The following is a 20,145-nucleotide window of genomic DNA, read 5'->3' on the forward strand; positions in this document are numbered from 1 at the left end:
AGCCTCCCGTAAACCATCACAGATACGGTCAGGCTTTTACACACAGTACAAACACCCTTTCATTTAAACACTCACCAATTGAGAACATCCTAGGTGCCCTCCGTAAAGAGCGAACAATTTTCAAAGAATTTATTTTTGCGTGGTTTATCTTACCCCTGAGCCATCGTGAACCCGTGTGATCCAGTTTTCCCTTTTCACAATGCAGTCGTCATAGTTAGTCATTTGAATGCGACTCGACGTGAGCTTATCTACAATAGCACGTTTTTTTATGCACGAAACAACGGCTGTGGTTCACAAGAACTCTAGCGATGGCTTGTGACTGTTGAGAGGAACGGCGATTTGCACTGATAAACCGGCCGTCGTCTGCTACGACCCTTGCGTGACCCTGCTTCCGGGCTTTTCTTTTTTTAAACTTTCACAACTTCGAATTGTTCTGATCTTGTCTTGATGAAAAACGAATTCTGTTATGATTAAAGAATGTTTGTGTAACAAGCTGTCAATTTATTATTTAGATTTTAAAAGTTAGGTCTAGCGCAAAAACGAGGCGCCGTTGTTGTTAACGGAACAAGTCTACGAAAATAAATTCTTGGAAAATGTCTCACGCTCGACAGAAAGCAGCCAGGATGTTCCCGTTCGGTGAGCGTTCAAATGGAAGTATGCTTGTACTGTATTTAGACGCTTGGGGAGCTCTGTGATGGTTTACGGGAGGCTTACTGTGCCTTTAATCCAAGTGATCCGGGTTCAATTCCCGGCATGGGCGGTCTATTTTTTTTTTTTTTTAATTCTTGTTTTACTCTAATAATTTTTTTAATTGTGTAAAATAAATAAAAAAAAAATTTTTTAATCCACGTGCACAAGACAAAAACTTTCATACTGGGGGAGCGTACTCGGGTCCAGCGCCAGCGTTTTTTTATCATAGCTGTGAAGAGCAGAGCGGATGTCACTGTCGAAGTCGGCCAATCTGCAATCATTTTCGTCTCGCGAACACTGATCGCAAATTTAGATCAGTGCTCGCGAAAAACATATGGGAGATAACTCTGTATTCTTGTTTTGATAGATTCGCGCAATAATTCAGCATGCTGTCAGAGAGAAACTGGCAATAGCCGTGGACCTATGATTATCAGAATGAAACAGAGGAGCCACTTTCTGCACACAACAGGGCCGGACTACCGGGGGGGTTATGGGGGTTGCGCAAACCCCCCCCCCCCCCCCCCTAGCCTAAACATGTACCTTACTTATTTAATTTTTTTGTTATTATTGCTTATTCTATGCCGTTTTATGCAAGGAGCGACCATTTTCTTATCTCAGAATATGACCTACCCGTCAGCTTCAGGGGGCTTCGCCCCCTGACCCCCACAACGAGGGGGGGGGGGAGGGTTCTAGGGTTTCCGGACCCCCCCCAGCCAAAAAATTAAAATATTGAATGAGGTATGCATTTCTTTATTTTACATTGAGTTTCAATTTTTGGGGTATTAATCAGTGACAAAATCTGCTGCCTGAAACTGGTAATGATCATCCTCAGAATGCACCAGATTGCACCATTTTGCATCCTTTTTTTCAAAATTTTCCGGGGGGGCATGCCCCCGGATCCCCCTAGCAAGCTAGGCGCTTCGCGCCGTCGGCTCGGCGCTTCGCGCCGTCGGCTCGGCGCTTCGCAGCCATATCTTCACAATATACTTTTGAAAAAAACCAGTCATAAAATGAACTGATCCGCCCCTGCCGCCAGGGGGGACATCCCCCTGGGCCACCACTGGCAACACCCCCCCCCCCCCTCCTCTTCGCCTAGTCCGGCCCTGCACAATTCACACGAACACAATCATAGAAATCCGCATGCAGCCACCAGTGACGTCACTCATGGTTTACACGTGCTTACACCTGGTGACCCAGTAACTCACGAGGCCTTGCAAAGGGCACGTTTACACTGTGTTGAAGTAGATTCAATGAGCACCTAATTAATTTTCCTTTAACCAATAAAAAACGGTAACAACAATCGTAATGGTCCCGGTGCAGGGCCCCCATTGTACGGGGACAAAATGAACACTGATAGAAAAACGCCTGGCATAAGAGGGCAGTCACACACGCGATTCAATCGTGAGATTTACCCTGTCACACGGGCGACTGAGTCGTCGAAAATAGCTACGACAAGTCTGCGACTCAGTCTCATGAGATTCCCTCGTAGCTTTGAGCTTTAGAACTTGGTTTAAACAGTGTTTATTCAACAATTCATATGTCAAGCCTTTAAATACCTTATTTCTTAAAGTTCACCTACCCAGTGTAGTATTGTAATAAATGTTTTGGTTTTAAAATTATTAAGGATTTGTGATTTTAGTTATTGTCGTCATAACTGATGTCTGATACATATATCATTCTCACTGATACTTCTATACTGTTTATCTTACGCATATGTACAATTGATGGTTAAACACGTTTTGTTAAGGAGGAGCATGCTTGTGCGTGTGTGCTGTTGTGGGTTTTGTGTGGGGAATGTATGCGGGCGTGCGTGAGCGTGTGTGTGACTGAGATTGCAAGCGATGTTTGGAAGGGCGTGTATGGATTGATTGATTGTACTCTGGCCAAAACATGTCCCTAGTGTACTGCACATGGTTGAAATAAAGTCTTATGTCTTATGTCTTATGTATTTGAACATGATACATGTTACGGATCATCAACAAGCTCAAGCTTATGGTGGTGACCCTAACGGGAGAATTTAACATATGGATTACGATAACTTGCGACGAGACTTCGACAAGTACTTTTTAAACCAAAACAAACGAGAAACAAACAAAATGTGCAAACATACAGATATATATATATACATATTTGACAAAAAGCAAAGGCATAATGGAGACAGGACACGACAATAGAATGAACAAAGAATATAAAAGGGAAAGAGAGAGAGGAAAGGAGAGGGAGAGAGAGAGAGAGAGAGAGAGAGAGAGAGAGAGAGAGAGAGAGAGAGAGAGAAAGTAGAGAGAGAGAGAGAGAGAGAGAGAGAGAGAGAGAGAGAGAGAGAGAGTACATAAGTATACATCACAATTACATATACCAATAACAATCGCTATAACTTCTTAATTAAATTTAGACTTAAATTATCTATAATGAATGGGGCATACTGCACTCAAATTCGTTTTGCCCCAAGTCGGCCAGTTGAAATAATATATTCCTGGACTTGATCAAAAACAGATTCATTTAATTCTTTTGACAAACTTGCATCACCAAATAAGAGTGTTGATATCGTAATTTGATCAGTGGGGAGAGTACTTATTGTTCTGGTTCGGTCTCTATCGTATTGAGGGCAATCTAAAAGAAAGTGTTTTACGTCTTCTGATGCGTGGCCACAGGCACACGCTGGATTATTGCTCAAATGCCTATCGACTAGGTGCTGGTTTAAATCGGTCATGCCTAACCTTAATTTACTGTGAATCATTTGGACCTGTCGTTCTCCAATATAAAAATACGGTGGCACAACTGGATCGTTAGCAGTTAAATATCTTTTAAATTGGCTTATGGATTCGATAAGTTTGATTTCATCAGGCAAGGCATTCCATAGATGTGTTGTTGATGGGAAAAACCATGATTTATACAATTCTGTTTTATACGATGGAATCTTGCGTTCCAACGGGCGTCTTCTGTGATACGGGTTTTCTGCAGATACGAGAGGTGGGAGTTCAGCACTTAAATAAGGGGGAACTTTGTTATGAACAAGTTTATGAAATAATATTAATTTATGGCGTTTGCGCCGTTCAGAGAGTGTAGTAAAACCCGATTCTTGATATAATTTTCGGTGACTTGTTCCTCGAACTTGTTCTATTCCTGCGACCCAGTCGTCAGTCAATCGCAGAGGCAGAGCCAATGATCAAAACGCGTTGCTGCGGCCTTCACGCCGTGACGTAAAATAATGGCGGACAGTAGCGGACTGCGTCTCTTCGTCGATTCAAAACTTTTTGGAAAAACAGTTTCTTACTCAGATATAAAGGAGACGTTTTAGGCGTGTACAGCGGACGGGAAACATTAATTGCAACTGTCTGGGAACTTTATTTCTCGCCAAGGCGTAATGCTGAAAGGTATTTTTCAGAAAGGTAGAGCGATGTTCGAACATTAGCGTCTGCTCTCGCAAAGCGCGTTTGCCGTGTTCACGGTGACACGTCACTTCCGCCCCGCTCGCGTAGAGTTATCGTTCGTCAATCGTTAGTCAATCGTTCGTCTATCGTTCACCGTGTGACGGGTCAATGGCATACGATGTGATGTGCGATCGGCTCAAGACTGGATCGCGCGATTGAATCTCAACGATTGAGTCGTGTGTGTGACTGAAGCTTAAATGGCCAAAACGAAGTACCAAGGTACCCCAAATGATCTTTTGCTGTGTTTACTGCTCGCCGTGAGAGGGCTGGCCAGGGGCAAGAGCTACACAAATTGTTCTTTTAACTCTACAGCTGCTTTTCCTTTGAACTTTATTGTACAGCTCCTAGTATGTCCTGGGCAGTATTGTGCAGCTCATGATCATCCGCGTGCAGCAAAGTATAGCCGTGTGTATTTGGGTTTTGTCCAGCAACTATGGCAGAGCAGAAAGCAAAGCAGTTTCTTGAGCAAAGTCCAGCCGAAGACGCGGCAGCATATGCCAGAAACTACAAGGCGCACCATGAGGGCATCACACCCCAGGAATCAATCATCGCATATGACCAGTGGGCCACTTATGACCAGGTATGGTTTACCGGTGATTTTAAAGCTGCACAAGTATTATATATCAGTTTTGACAAAAAAGGGTACGCCGTCCAACTTCATCTAAGACTTGCGTAGAAAGGGCCCATGAACATAGAATTAAAAGTAGCTTCAGATTTGTCTTCCGCTCAGATTTGAAACTCCCCAAAATCGACCTGACAAAACGTCAGGTACCAATGAAACAATCGACACGAATGCAGAACAGGCTTTTACCTACAAGGAGAAAGCTAAATCAACTATTTGTGACCCTCCACCACGGAATGAGTCGCATGTCACCTTTGCATGATTTTCATATTTTTACATTTTCCTAAAGAGTTTGTTATGCTCTATCCAGTGGTGAAAACCGTTTTAGAAAAGAGCGGAAACTGTTTGAGTTATACGCCTGTGACTAAGGTGACCCTCACACTGTTACCATACACTCTCCGGACTTATATCAAGCCTAGCGCAGAACCGCGCGAGGTGACATGCGACTCATTTCGTGGTGGAGGGTCACATTTATCCAGAACAGGCTGTGTTGTTAATCTATCTTGCGTATCATCTACACTACACTACACTACACTGGATGTGCACGTTAAAGATCCCACGATTGACAAAAGGGTCTTTCCTGGCAAAATTGCTTAGGCACAGTTAATAATTGTCTACCTATACCCGTGTGACTTGGAATAATAGGCCGTGAAAGGTAAATATGCGCCGAAATGTCTGCAATCTACTGGCCGTATAAAATTTCATCTCACACGGCATCATTGCAGAGCGCCTAGAACTGTACCCATGGAATATGCGCGATATAAGCGTCCTATTGATTGATTGATTGATCATGACAAAACGCGCTGTAATTCCGCAATGACTGAGTGGATTGATTTGAAACTTCCAGGATCTTATGTCTACATACGAGACGAAATTTCGGTAACATTTCGCATCGTTACAGATATTTGTTAAGATGATATGCAATCTTCCGGAAAATGTTTAATAACTTGTTATAGGTTTGTCAAAAAGTGCAGGACTGTTACATGCATACAGAGAAATGGTTGTTACAAATCCTGCGAAAGTTTCATTTAAGAACAATCACTAGTTTACGTTTGCTAGTCCTGTAAACACGATCCATTTTGGGTGATGATTGCAGTGTTTCAGCGCTGTCCTGTCATCCGTCAGGTTGTGAGCGATTAAGGCTGTCAGCAGAACCTTCCATTTGTTTACATTGGCTTAATGTTTTATCATAGACGAGTGTGTGGTGTATGTGTGTATGTATGTATGAATGAGTGTGTGTGTGTGTGTGTGTGTGTGTGTGTGTGTGTGTGTGTGTGTGTGTGTGTGTGTGTGTGTGTGTGTGTGTGTGTGTGTGTGTGTGTGTAGAGCAATTCAGAGACAACTACTGTAGAGTGATCTTCATGAATTTTAGATGGGAATTCCTTGGTATGATTTCCCCAGACGTTTGTTTTCATTTTTTCGATAAATGTCTTTGTTGACGCAATTTTTGTGAAAGCTGAGGCGGCACTGTCACGCCATAATTTTTCGATCAAATTTTTAGATTTTGCTCAAGCAATCTTCGACGAAGTCCGGACTATGGGAACATATCAGCTCGGAAGTTTGCTCATTAAAGTTGTCATTAAAGTCAAATATTCAGAAGCAGACTAAAACATGATTACATTGTATTCCTCATCTTCTCCTGATATCAAAAATATACAGATATGTCATGTTTACTCTAAAACTGTACTCAGAATTACAGAAAATAGGTAAAGTAAGTACTTTTTTGAGGCATAGAGATGACGAGCGTGACCCGTCTCGGTCTTCGGGAGTGGTTAGATAGTCGTCGCTGCCTGTCCCGCTTCGAATCACATTTCTGTCAGATATAATAGGACACAATACTTATTCCAATGGTTGGAAGCACAAAGAGACCGGAGAACAATCCTCCAGTTCTAGATCTAACACGCTGTCAGTGCTCAGTTACACATGTCACTCATTCTAGATCAACACAACTATCACTCTTTGTATTAGAAACATGCTAAATGCATCCATAAATATCATGATGAAAATAACAGAAGTGAATAGTCAAGAAGTCACGGTGGAAGTAGCGTAGAACAACAAAAATATAATAAATGGGCATTTGAAATATGGCATTTTACTTGCTAGCTCCGTAATGCAAGTGCACATTGGAATACCCAAATCAGTCAGACAATCTGTGTTGTCGTTGTAAATTCCCATTCACCTATTGAGAGAGAGAGTCATTTCAGACCGGAACGCAAAACTGCCATACACCTATTGAGAGAGAGTCATTTCAGACCGGAACGCAAAATTCCCATACACCTATTGAGAGAGAGTCATTTCAGACCGGAACGCAAAACTGCCATACACCTATTGAGAGAGAGTCATTTCAGACCGGAACGCAAAATTCCCATACACCTATTGAGAGAGAGAGTCATTTCAGACCGGAACGCAAAATTCCCATACACCTATTGAGAGAGAGAGTCATTTCAGACCGGAACGCAAAATTCCCAAACACCTATTGAGAGAGAGAGTAATTTTAGACCAGAACGCAAAACTGCCATACACCTATTGAGAGAGAGAGAGAGAGAGAGAGAGAGAGAGACAGAGAGAGAGAGAGAGAGAGAGAGAGAGAGAGAGAGAGAGAGAGAGAGAGAGAGAGAGAGAGAGAGAGAGAGTCATTTCAGACCAGAACGCAAAACTGCCATACACTTATTGAGAGAGAGAGAGTAATTTCAGACCAGAACGCAAAACTGCCATACACCTATTGAGAGAGAGAGTCATTTCAGACCAGAACGCAAAACTGCCATACACCTATTGAGAGAGAGAGAGAGAGAGAGTCATTTCAGACCAGAACGCAAAATTCCCATACACCTAATAAGAGAGAGTCATTTCAGACCGGAACGCAAAATTCCCATACACCTATTGAGAGAGAGAGAGAGAGTCATTTCAGACCGGAACGCAAAACTGCCATACACCTATTGAGAGAGAAAGAGAGAGAGAGAGAGAGAGAGAGAGAGAGAGAGAGAGAGAGAGAGAGAGAGAGAGAGAGAGAGAGAGAGAGAGAGAGAGAGAGAGAGAGTCATTTCAGACCAGAACGCAAAACTGCCAACAACAAAAATGAAACCAACAAAAAACTTACTGTTGCTTCGGATAGTTGAACACGTCGGCAGCTCTCATCGCCATTTTCCCCGACAAAGGCCAGGGAAATAATGATACAGTAAGCTTAATTCTAATTGGTTAATCGCTGCCAGGATTACAAAAGGGTGAACGCGATTGGCTAATGGACATAAAGCGCTAAACCAGGCAAACTCGTTTTGAGGCTTGCAGGGAAGTAAGTCCAGTGCAAACCTGAAAACCAAAAGTCCCTGGACTTGCTTCCATTTGCCGATTTTTATCCTTCGATTAAATTTTGTTAGTGGACTTACTTCTTCAAAAAGTCCATAAATATTGATCGCACATCTTAGAAATCTTGACACAAGATGCGCCTTTTCCCCATCTGCATTATGATATGAAAATCTCATTTTTACCAAATTTGGACTTACTGCCTTCTGCCAATACACGGCAGAGCTGTCAATTTATTATTTAGATTTTAAAAGTTAGGTCTAGCGCCCAAACGCACAACGGCCCAATTTGGAGAGGAGACAATCCGCAAAATTAATTCTTTGAAGATTGCTCGCTCTTTACGTAGGGCACCCAGAATGTTCCCGTTCGGTGAGCGTTCTGTACTGTGTGTAAAAGCCTGACAGTATCTGTGATGGTTTACGGGAGGCGTACTGTGCCTTTAAGTAACTGTTTTGATCTGTCGACAACCAATAACATTTCAGGTTTGGAAGACTAATTTGCTGTTGCTTTTGTATTTTTGATACTGTTTTTCTGAAAGCAACGCTTTTTGAGTCTATGTAATAATGGCTATGCCTCAGATATGTTTGAAAGGGGAGAGAGAGAGAGAGAGAGAGAGAGAGAGAGAAAGAGAGGGACAGAGACAGAGAGAGAAAGAGAGAGGGAGAGACAGAGAGAGAGAGACAGAGAGAGAAAGAAAGAGAGAGAGCGAGAGAGAGAGAAAGTGAGAGAGAAAGAAAGAGAGAGAGAGAGAAAGGGAGAGAGAGAGAGAGGGTGAGTGTATGGGTGCATGGGTGGGTAAGAAGGAAAGAAATATAAATACATGTAGAGGGAGGCAGATGTGATTGTAATGCAGTGTCAGTCAATACAGATTTGTTATTAAAGGCACAGTAAGCCTCCCGTAAACCATCACAGATACTGTCGGGCTTTTACACACAGTACAAACACCCTTCCATTTGATCGCCCACCGAACGGGAACATCCTAGGTCCCCTACGTAAAGAGCGAGCAAAACAAAAGAGTTACTTCCCTTCAACTGGCGATAGCCGTGGAGCGATGATTATCAGAATGATTCGGACCGTGGTGCGTTTTGGTGCTAGACCTAACTTTTAAAATCTAAATAATAAATTGACAGCTTGTTACACAAACATTCTTAAATCATAACAGAATTATTTTTTCAACAAGACAAGATCATTACAATTCGAAGTTTTGAAAGTTTGAAAAAAGACAAGCCCGGAAACAGGGTCACGCAAGGTCGTGGTTTTCGTAGCAGACGGCGGTTTATAGTCAGTCAAAAGCCATCGCTAGAAATCTTATGAACCACATTCGTTTGTTTCGTGAAAAGTCAGAGGTACATAATAACGTGCTATTGCAGATAAGCTCACAGCGAGCCGCATTCACATTACAAACTGACGACTGCATTGTGAAAAAGGGAAACTGGATCACACGGGTTCACGATGGCTCAGGGGTAAGATAAACCACGCAAAAATAAATTCTTTGAAAATTGCTCGCTCTTTAGGATGTTCCCGTTTGGTGAGCGTTCAAATGGAAGGGTGTTTGTACTGTGTGTAAAAGCTTACTGTGCCTTTAAAAAACAAAAAAAACTAATTTTCAGGATCTAAGCAATGATCGGTACAGGGGACCAGTGCTGGCAGCTGAAGCCGTGGCCCCGTTTTTCCCAGTAGAGCGAGAGAGCAAGCTGATCATGGACGTGGCCTGTGGCACTGGGAGGGTCGCCGAGGAGGTACGTGTGCCAACTTCTTCTTCTTCTTCTTCTTCTTCTTCTTCTTCTTCTTCTTTGTTCATGGGCCGACACTCCCACGTTCACTCTTGTTTTTACACGAGTGGATATTTTACGTGTATGCCCGTTTTTACCCCGCCATTCAGGTCATACGCCGATTCCGGGGGAAGTAAGCCGGGGTAGTTTCGTGTTTCTATATCCCACCGAACTCTGACGTGGATTACAGGATCTTTTCCGTGCGCTTTTGGTCTTGTGCTTGCGTGTACGTCCCATCATTTGAAAGCGTCTGCCTGAGCACGGATGTGCCGGAGACTGCATATTACCAGTACCGGGAGGAGCATGGGACTTTACAGCATGCACAACTGTTGTTGTAGTGTGCCTTTCTTGCACTTGAACCTCTCAAAGCTGAAGGCTGTGTGGATTTAGCTGATCCTCATTTTGATCAAAAACCAAATAGAGGACAACTGTTTCCTTATGAGGGCTTCATCTTATCGTGTGTTCGTGAGCGCCAGATGTTGGAGATGTTTGAGGTGTTTTCAGAAGGTGATCAAATGAAGCCACAACTTTGTGCCACTGTGCTCGATAGCATGCATACCCCGTTGTGCCTTCTGGTGCAGGGTGACCCAACAACAATACCACCCATTAAAAGGCTGTAATAACTCTCACATCTGTTCAGCGAATGACTTTATACTTGGTGTACATTAGCATGAGATGTTGGATAAAAAGTGTACACCGTGTTTAGTGTGAAGGTTAAAAATGGTTTGATGTTTACGCTTTTGAAAACTTGTTGTTCAAAATCGGATATTGCTACAAAAGTAGGAGGCTTGACACCGAGCAGCAGCCACATTCATTCGACATAAACCGTCCCAACGTCCTGTTATTGTGGCTTGACACCGAGCAGCAGCCACATTCATTCGACATAAACCGTCCCAACGTCCTGTTATTGTGGTTGAGGAAAATAACGAGATGTCCAGTCAAGGATGCGCACACACTGACTGCGGTTTGGCAGGTACGAGGCGAACCACCTGATTGCAATGCCTGTGATGCCAAGCGTGACTTCAAGTCTCAGGCGAACCACCTGATTGCAATGCCTGTGATGCCAAGCGTGACTTCAAGTCTCAGGCGAACCACCTGATTGCAATGCCTGTGATGCCAAGCGTGACTTCAAGTCTCAGGCGAACCACCTGATTGCAATGCCTGTGATGCCAAGCGTGACTTCAAGTCTCAGGCGAACCACCTGATTGCAATGCCTGTGATGCCAAGCGTGACTTCAAGTCTCCAAAGAAGGATACTGTGGTCTATAGTGTCAAAAGCGGCCGACAGGTCAAGCAACGCCAGCAATGAGATTAGCCTATCGTCAATGTTTAACAGTAGGCCGTTCATGACACAACGGACCGCAGTTTCAGTACTACGATTTTTCCGGTAAGCGGACTGGTATGTCTCAAGTATATTGTTTGCACAAACATGTTCCTTTAGCTGAAGCATTACAGCTTTTTCAAGAATTATAGAAATGAAAGAGAGATTTGAGACAGGTCTGTAATTCGTTAGACTAGCTTGGTCAAGGTTTGGCTCTTTGAGAAGTGGTGTGACCTTGGCCTAGCTGCTAGAGGACATCATCGACCACGCACCGCTGATGGTTTGGTGAATTATGTTCTTGTACTTTTGACTGTTTAGCTGCGGAAGCTGGGATTTCCCAAGATGCATGGTCTTGATTCACTTGTACTTTTGACTGTTTAGCTGCGGAAGCTGGGATTTCACAAGATGCATGGTCTTGATTCACTTGTACTTTTGACTGTTTAGCTGCGGAAGCTGGGATTTCACAAGATGCATGGTCTTGATCCAAGCTCGGGGATGCTGCAGAAAGCACGACTAAAGAATCTCTACGAGAAAGACTTTTGTTATTACGTGGATAGCGAACGTCTTCCCATAGATGATGGTAAGTTATGTAGTCGTGAATTCCTTGTACGTGTGTATATGTGTAGTATGCATATTATTATAACTTGATGATGATGATTATTATTATCATTATTACCCCCCGCGGGTTAGGGGGAGTGAAAGAATATACCCGATGCTGTCCAGCATGTCGTAAGAGGCGACTAACGGATTCTGTTTCTCCTTTTACCCTTGTTAAGTGTTTCTTGTATAGAATATAGTCAATGTTTGTAAAGATTTTAGTCAAGCAGTATGTAAGAAATGTTAAGTCCTTTGTACTGGAAACTTGCATTCTCCCAGTAAGGTCATATATTGTACTACGTTGCAAGCCCCTGGAGCAATTTTTTGATTAGTGCTTTTGTGAACAAGAAACAATTGACAAGTGGCTCTGTCCCATCTCCCCCCTTTCCCCTATCCCATCTCCCCCCTTTCCCCGTCGCGATATAACCTTGAATGGTTGAAAACGACGTTAAACACCAAATAAAGAAAGACAGAAAGAATTATCATTATTCAAGTTATTGAAACATCACAGTGCGCATCACATCACAATGAAGCATTCAAAACAGTTTTGTATCGCACCTAGCTCCGCAACGCCTGAATCGGAATGAAATTGCTTCCGTGTTGGAGACTGTACGAGGTATGATCCAAACAAAATGATCAAATGTGATTTTCGCAAAGACTGTTTGGCGTATCTGGCCTAAAATACATCAGTCATTAGAACTACTCTCCTCCTACATCGATGCAAAGTCAGAAGTGCCTAATCTAATCAGACGGGGCCTTAAGGTGGCCTCATTTTGGTTGCTTTTGAGCTCTGATTTGACGGCTTTTTCGAGATCCAGTGTGCAGTAGCACTTTTTGGCAAAAATTCTGTTTTTCAAAGATGGTATCACCAGAACTCAGAAGGGGTGAAATCAGGTATGAAAAATGTGTGAGGCAAAAATGGGATTATTTGTTTTTTTAGGAATGGAGTTACAACCCCTTTTTGTGGAGACTGACATTTTCCTGAAGGAGAAGGGCAGTCTGGGTTTTGCAGTTTTGTCGCTGACTGACAAACTTGTAAATAAGTTTGGGTAAAAAGGTTTCTGCGTAGTACGTGACAATGACAGTGCTGTTAGAAGACAGAATATCGACAGCAACGGGACCTTCGTGGTCGACAAGTACAGCGAATAGCCCTGTTTCTGCTTTGAAAACCACGCTTACAAATGTGATGGATCTTGCCATTTTGGTCTAGACACGCTTTGTTTCTGTGTTCTCTGGCAATAAAGTAGAAGGAAACTAAATTCTCATAATCAGTGACTACAGTAACAACAAATTTGGGTCTACTGGGTTCACAACGGTTGAGCAGATCGCGTGCAAGAGAACCCGGATCGATGCTCCTTCCCTTCCCTTGTCAGCTACAGAGCCACCCATTTTGCGGCCAGCTTTTGAAGCAGAAGATCATTGAGAAGATTTCTCTGCACTGTTTCAAATAACCGTTTTGAAGCACAACCTAAAAGTGACGTCTTTTAAAACCTCGTCATTTATGACGTAGTAACCTAATGGCGTCATCTCTTAGAGGTATACCAGTTAAATGTTTGGCCTTTCAAATGATATATTACTTTTTATGATCAGTGGCCTGAGACTTGTATAACCGCGGTTTGATCATTTTGTTTGGATCATACCTCGTACATCACGATCATTGACTAAGCCAAAGAGTCCGGATGCGGAGGCGCACGCTCGGTATAGCCTTGACTATACGGGGTGAATACGGGGGACGAGAAGAACCTTCTCAAATCGAAAGAAGGGGCATAGGCGCTTGAATAAGCTCTCAGGGATTGTTAGCGCACCCCAAGAGTGCAATAACAGTTTTGTTAAGTGCATTGCCATTAGCAAATCAACTGTTTCACATCAGTCATGTGACACCAGTACTTACTGACACTCATTATAATTATTATTACAAATATTATTATTATTCATGTGTGTTTGTATGGCTGTCTTTGTGTGTGTGTGTGTGTGTGTGTGTATATGTGTGTGTGTATGTGTATGTATGTGTGTGTGTCTGTGTGTGTGTGTGTTTATGTGTGTGTGTGTGTGTGTGTGTGTGTTTTCAGATGTCTACGACTGTGTGGTGGTGGCTGGAGGGTTCGGCGAGGGGCACATCCCGACAGCTGGACTTAAGGAGATCGCACGTATAGTCAGACCAGGTATTTGACAAGACTAAAAAGAGTATTCTTGATTTCTTGATTGATTGAGTAAGTCACGAGGATAGAAACTTTGTATAGACAGACATGTAACCACACAAATCTAACATCGTCACATAAATCAGCACGAATAAGTACAGTGGAATTCGCTCATAAGAAAGTCAAAGGGAATTACTTTTTCCTTTCTTATATCCCAGATTTGTCGTATCCGGATACCTCTGATTAAGAAAAAATAACAGTATAGTCAACTTAGCAAAAGCATTGTTGTGACAAATGTCGCACCCCAATTAGAGCCGTAATTCCCGGGTCATTTCACTCACACTTTCTATGTCCATGTAAGGCCGTGTAGATGACTATGTGGCGTACTTTGGGCAATTAGTGGTGGCCATGACAGTCAGACGTGAGTGTATGTGGCGTACTTTGGGCAATTAGTGGTGGCCATGACAGTCAGACGTGAGTGTGTGTGGCGTACTTTGGGCAATTAGTGGTGGCCATGACAGTCAGACGTGAGTGTGTGTGGCGTACTTTGGGCAATTAGTGGTGGCCATGATAGTCAGACGTGAGTGTATGCGGCGTACTTTGGGCAATTAGTGGTGGCCATGACAGTCAGACGTCAGTGTGTGTGGCGTACTTTGGGCAATTAGTGGTGGCCATGACAGTCAGACGTCAGTGTGTGTGGCGTACTTTGGGCAATTAGTGGTGGCCATGACAGTCAGACGTGAGTTTGTGTGGCGTACTTTGGGCAATTAGTGGTGGCCATGACAGTCAGACGTGAGTGTGTGTGGCGTACTTTGGGCAATTAGTGGTGGCCATGTCAGTCAGACGTGAGTGTGTGTGGCGTACTTTGGGCAATTAGTGGTGGCCATGACAGTCAGACGTGAGTGTATGTGGCGTACTTTGGGCAATTAGTGGTGGCCATGACAGTCAGACGTGAGTGTATGTGGCGTACTTTGGGTAATTAGTGGTGGCCATGATAGCCAGGCGTGAGTGTATGTGGCGTACTTTGGGCAATTAGTGGTGGCCATGACAGTCAGACGTGAGTGTGTGTGGCGTACTTTGGGCAATTAGTGGTGGCCATGACAGTCAGACGTGAGTGTGTGTGGCGTACTTTGGGCAATTAGTGGTGGCCATGTCAGTCAGACGTGAGTGTGTGTGGCGTACTTTGGGCAATTAGTGGTGGCCATGACAGTCAGACGTGAGTATGTGTGGCGTACTTTGGGCAATTAGTCGTGGCCATGATAGTCAGACGTGAGTGTATGTGGCGTACTTTGGGCAATTAGTGGTGGCCATGGCAGTCAGACGTGAGTGTGTGTGGCGTACTTTGGGCAATTAGTGGTGGCCATGATAGTCAGACGTGAGTGTATGTGGCGTACTTTGGGCAATTAGTGGTGGCCATGATAGTCAGACGTGAGTGTGTGTGGCGTACTTTGGGCAATTAGTGGTGGCCATGACAGTCAGACGTGAGTATGTGAGGCGTACTTTGGGCAATTAGTGGTGGCCAAGACAGTCAGACGTGAGTGTGTGAGGCGTACTTTGGGCAATTAGTGGTGGCCATGATAGTCAGACGTGAGTGTGTGTGGCGTACTTTGGGCAATTAGTGGTGGCCATGACAGTCAGACATGAGTGTATGTGGCGTACTTTGGGCAATTAGTGGTGACCAATACAGTCAGACGTGAGTGTGTGTGGCGTACTTTGGGCAATTAGTGGTGGCCATGATAGTCAGACGTGAGTGAATGTGGCGTACTTTGGGCAATTAGTGGTGGTCATGACAGTCAGACGTGAGTGTATGTGGCGTACTTTGGGCAATTAGTGGTGGCCATGACAGTCAGACGTGAGTGTGTGTGGCGTACTTTGGGCAATTAGTGGTGGCCATGTCAGTCAGACGTGAGTGTGTGTGGCGTACTTTGGGCAATTAGTGGTGGCCATGTCAGTCAGACGTGAGTGTGTGTGGCGTACTTTGGGCAATTAGTGGTGGCCATGACAGTCAGACGTGAGTGTGTGTGGCGTACTTTGGGCAATTAGTGGTGGCCATGACAGTCAGACGTGAGTGTGTGTGGCGTACTTTGGGCAATTAGTGGTGGCCATGACAGTCAGACGTGAGTATGTGTGGCGTACTTTGGGCAATTAGTGGTGGCCATGACAGTCAGACGTGAGTGTGTGTGGCGTACTTTGGGCAATTAGTGGTGGCCATGATAGTCAGACGTGAGTGTGTGTGGCGTACTTTGGGCAATTAGTGGTGGCCATGACAGTCAGACGTGAGTGTGTGTGGCGTACTTTGGGCAATTAGTGGTGGCCATGACAGTCAGACGTGAGTGTGTGTGGCGTACTTTGGGCAATTAGTGGTGGCCATGACAGTCAGACGTGAGTGTGTGTGGCGTACTTTGGGCAATTAGTGGTGGCCATGACAGTCAGACGTGAGTGTATGCCTGTCCTCAAGTTTCACAGTGTATAAGTGCCCTGATGTGGTGACGCAAGATGCCACCATTTGTTTTTCAGTGCTTCTTGTCATTTGAATTTGGCAGGGAGTGGGTCACCTGGAAACACCTATACACACGACGGTTGTTGGGTTTCAGGGTAGAACTGATGATATTCCGTATTGATTCGGACTAGCCTTTGTCGATTTTTCACTCACCTGAGTTTAAGGATTCATATGTGTCCGTCCGTATGTCCGGCCGGTCGTCTGGCCTTTTCCGTGGACAAACAACTTAACGTTGAGGTTATCTCGGATGTGTTTTCAAGCTAGACCTCTGATATTGTGCACACTGTTAGGGTTTGATGATCTCACGAAGTGACTCCAGTTTGGAAACGGTTGACCCTCATCAAAGTTTGGGATCACAGCGGGTCATTGTCGTTTTATACAAACTTAACGTTGAGGTTATCTCGGATGTTTAAAAAGCTAGAACTTTGAAACCTTGCACACTTCTAGGGTTTGATAATGTCCCGACTTGACCTAAGTTTGATTGAACCTCGTCAAGTTTGGGGTCACAGGGGGTCATGTTCGATTCATAGTAACTTAACATTGACGTTATTTCAGGCATTTTTGAAGCTCGAGCTTTGAAACGTTGAACACTTTAAAGGTTTGATCATTTGTCAACTTGACCCTGGTTTGGTTTACCCTCGTCACATTTTGGGGTCACAGCGGGGTTATATTTGTAAAACCTTTAATATTCTCTCAGTCATTTTGGGAACAAAAGCCTCCAAATTTCACACAATTGTAGGTGTTGATTATCAGCAGACATGACAAAAATATGGCATGTTTTCATCAAATTTAAGAGTCACAGCCGGAAAATGGTTGCTGGAGAAGATTTACTGAAGAAAATAAGTCTTGAGGCCATTAGGCAGTGATGTCATTGTTTGATTTGGTGTCTAATTAGTGTCTTTTTTGTAAGCCTTGGCTAGACACAATGTGTTGATATCGCTTCATGCGACTTGTTGTAAGCCTTGGCTAGACACAATGTGTTGATATCACTTCATGCGACTTGTTGTAAGCCTTGGCTAGACACAATGTGTTGATATCACTTCATGCGACTTGTTGTAAGCCTTGGCTAGACACAATGTGTTGATATCACTTCATGCGACTTGTTGTAAGCCTTGGCTAGACACAATGTGTTGATATCGCTTCATGCGACTTGTTGTAAGCCTTGGCTAGACACAATGTGTTGATATCACTTCATGCGACTTGTTGTAAGCCTTGGCTAGACACAATGTGTTGATATCGCTTCATGCGACTTGTTGTAAGCCTTGGCTAGACACAATGTGTTGATATCGCTTCATGCGACTTGTTGTAAGCCTTGGCTAGACACAATGTGTTGATATCGCTTCATGCGACTTGTTGTAAGCCTTGGCTAGACACAATGTGTTGATATCACTTCATGCGACTTGTTGTAAGCCTTGGCTAGACACAATGTGTTGATATCACTTCATGCGTCTTGTTGTAAGCCTTGGCTAGACACAATGTGTTGATATCGCTTCATGCGACTTGTTGTAAGCCTTGGCTAGACACAATGTGTTGATATCGCTTCATGCGTCTTGTTGTAAGCCTTGGCTAGACACAATGTGTTGATATCACTTCATGCGTCTTGTTGTAAGCCTTGGCTAGACACAATGTGTTGATATCACTTCATGCGACTTGTTGTAAGCCTTGGCTAGACACAATGTGTTGATATCACTTCATGCGACTTGTTGTAAGCCTTGGCTAGACACAATGTGTTGATATCGCTTCATGCGACTTGTTGTAAGCCTTGGCTAGACACAATGTGTTGATATCACTTCATGCGACTTGTTGTAAGCCTTGGCTAGACACAATGTGTTGATATCGCTTCATGCGACTTGTTGTAAGCCTTGGCTAGACACAATGTGTTGATATCGCTTCATGCGACTTGTTGTAAGCCTTGGCTAGACACAATGTGTTGATATCACTTCATGCGACTTGTTGTAAGCCTTGGCTAGACACAATGTGTTGATATCGCTTCATGCGACTTGTTGTAAGCCTTGGCTAGACACAATGTGTTGATATCACTTCATGCGTCTTGTTGTAAGCCTTGGCTAGACACAATGTGTTGATATCACTTCATGCGACTTGTTGTAAGCCTTGGCTAGACACAATGTGTTGATATCACTTCATGCGACTTGTTGTAAGCCTTGGCTAGACACAATGTGTTGATATCACTTCATGCGACTTGTTGTAAGCCTTGGCTAGACACAATGTGTTGATATCGCTTCATGCGACTTGTTTTCGTGTTTCTGCAGTTTAGATAGCTCAGTAATATAAGTCATAAACAGCTTCCGTTTATACAGACAGTATTTTTTTCTATTCATCTGTTATTTAATTGATTTGGGACTTAAACAAAACACCTTTAAAATTAGCACTCACACAAACTATGTGAGTTATTGAAGAAAAAGATTACTTCAAGCTCAATTTACGGCTCATGTATAACTCATGGGAGATCGGTTGACCTGTTTGTTTGATGATAGTGATTTTTGTCATCTTGTTCTGTGTCACAATGCAGACTTGTTTGTTTGATGTTGTTGTCATCTTGTTCTGTGTCTCAGTGCAAATTTGTTTGTTTGATGTTGTTGTTATCTTGTTATGTGTCTCAGTGTAGACTTGTGTTGTCCCCAGGAGGTCTGGTTTGCATTGTGATGCGCCAAGAGTACCTGGACCACGTGGCGGAGTACAAGGGAAGGCTGGAACCAACTATGAAAGAGATGGAATCCGCCGGACTGTGGAAAATGGTATCCAAAACAGTTGTACCTAGATATTCTTTTGACAACGATGGCGTCGTGTTCAAATTTGTCGTGTGTTGATAGACGCAAGATGTAACAGAGTTCGTACCCAGATATTCTTTTGACAAAGATGGCGTCGTGTTAAAATTTGTCGTGTGTTGATAGACGCAAGATGAAACAGAGTGTGTACCCAAATATTTTTTTGACAACGATGGCGTCGTGTTCAAATTTGTCGTGTGTTGATAGACGAAAGATGTAACAGAGTTCGTACCTAGATATTCTTTTGACAACGATGGCATCGTGTTCAAATTTGTCGTGTGTTGATACAGAATACAGAATACAGAATGTTTTATTGCCCAGGTTTGGGAACTCGTTTTGACAAATGCAGTGTTGACTCCATTCACTCTGGCCAAGCATACCCAACATACGCAGCTATACATAATAAATGAATTCAACATCAATCAAAAACATACACTAACATTAACACCATAATCACTATATAACATCAAGCGTCAGTCACAACACACACAGACACACAGACACACAGACACACAGACACACACACACACACACACACACACACACACACACACACACACACAACCCCGCACAAGACACGTACACATCTTATCGTCAGAGATATCACAGGAGCTGGAATGAGAAGGAGTAAAAACATTTAAACATAAAAATCACAAATACAATGAACTTGTGTCTGCTGGTCTCAATACTAAAACTACGGCCTTACTCGCTAATCACACACACACACACACACACACACACACACACACACACACACACACACACACACACACACACACACACACACACACACAAACGCAAGATGTAACGGAGTCCACCACGACTTGAACAAACTGGCCATTACACTGCAGGAACAAGGGACGTAAGTCATTAGGCATATTACAGAACAAAAGCGAAATAATGGCGAGTGCGTGTGTGAGCGAGAAATGAAAAGACCAAACAATACTGTTTGAGTAGTACAGTATACTAGTATTGTTTTGTCGTTTTAT

General features: G+C 43.5%; 1 protein-coding gene across 1 annotated transcript; it reads left to right on the forward strand.

Moving 5' to 3' along the window:
- Positions 1–4,476: 4,476 nt before the first annotated feature.
- LOC138951127 (methyltransferase-like protein 27) lies at positions 4,477–19,500 on the forward strand. The gene is made up of 5 exons (XM_070322773.1): positions 4,477–4,701; positions 9,654–9,782; positions 11,580–11,715; positions 13,802–13,894; positions 19,014–19,500. Exons 1-5 carry the CDS (start codon positions 4,555–4,557, stop codon positions 19,196–19,198), a joined length of 690 nt encoding a protein of 229 aa, XP_070178874.1. The 5' UTR covers positions 4,477–4,554; the 3' UTR covers positions 19,199–19,500.
- The last annotated feature ends 645 nt before the right edge of the window (positions 19,501–20,145 follow it).

This window comes from Littorina saxatilis, linkage group LG16 (genome assembly GCF_037325665.1).
Source record: "Littorina saxatilis isolate snail1 linkage group LG16, US_GU_Lsax_2.0, whole genome shotgun sequence".
NCBI lineage: Eukaryota > Metazoa > Mollusca > Gastropoda > Littorinimorpha > Littorinidae > Littorina > Littorina saxatilis.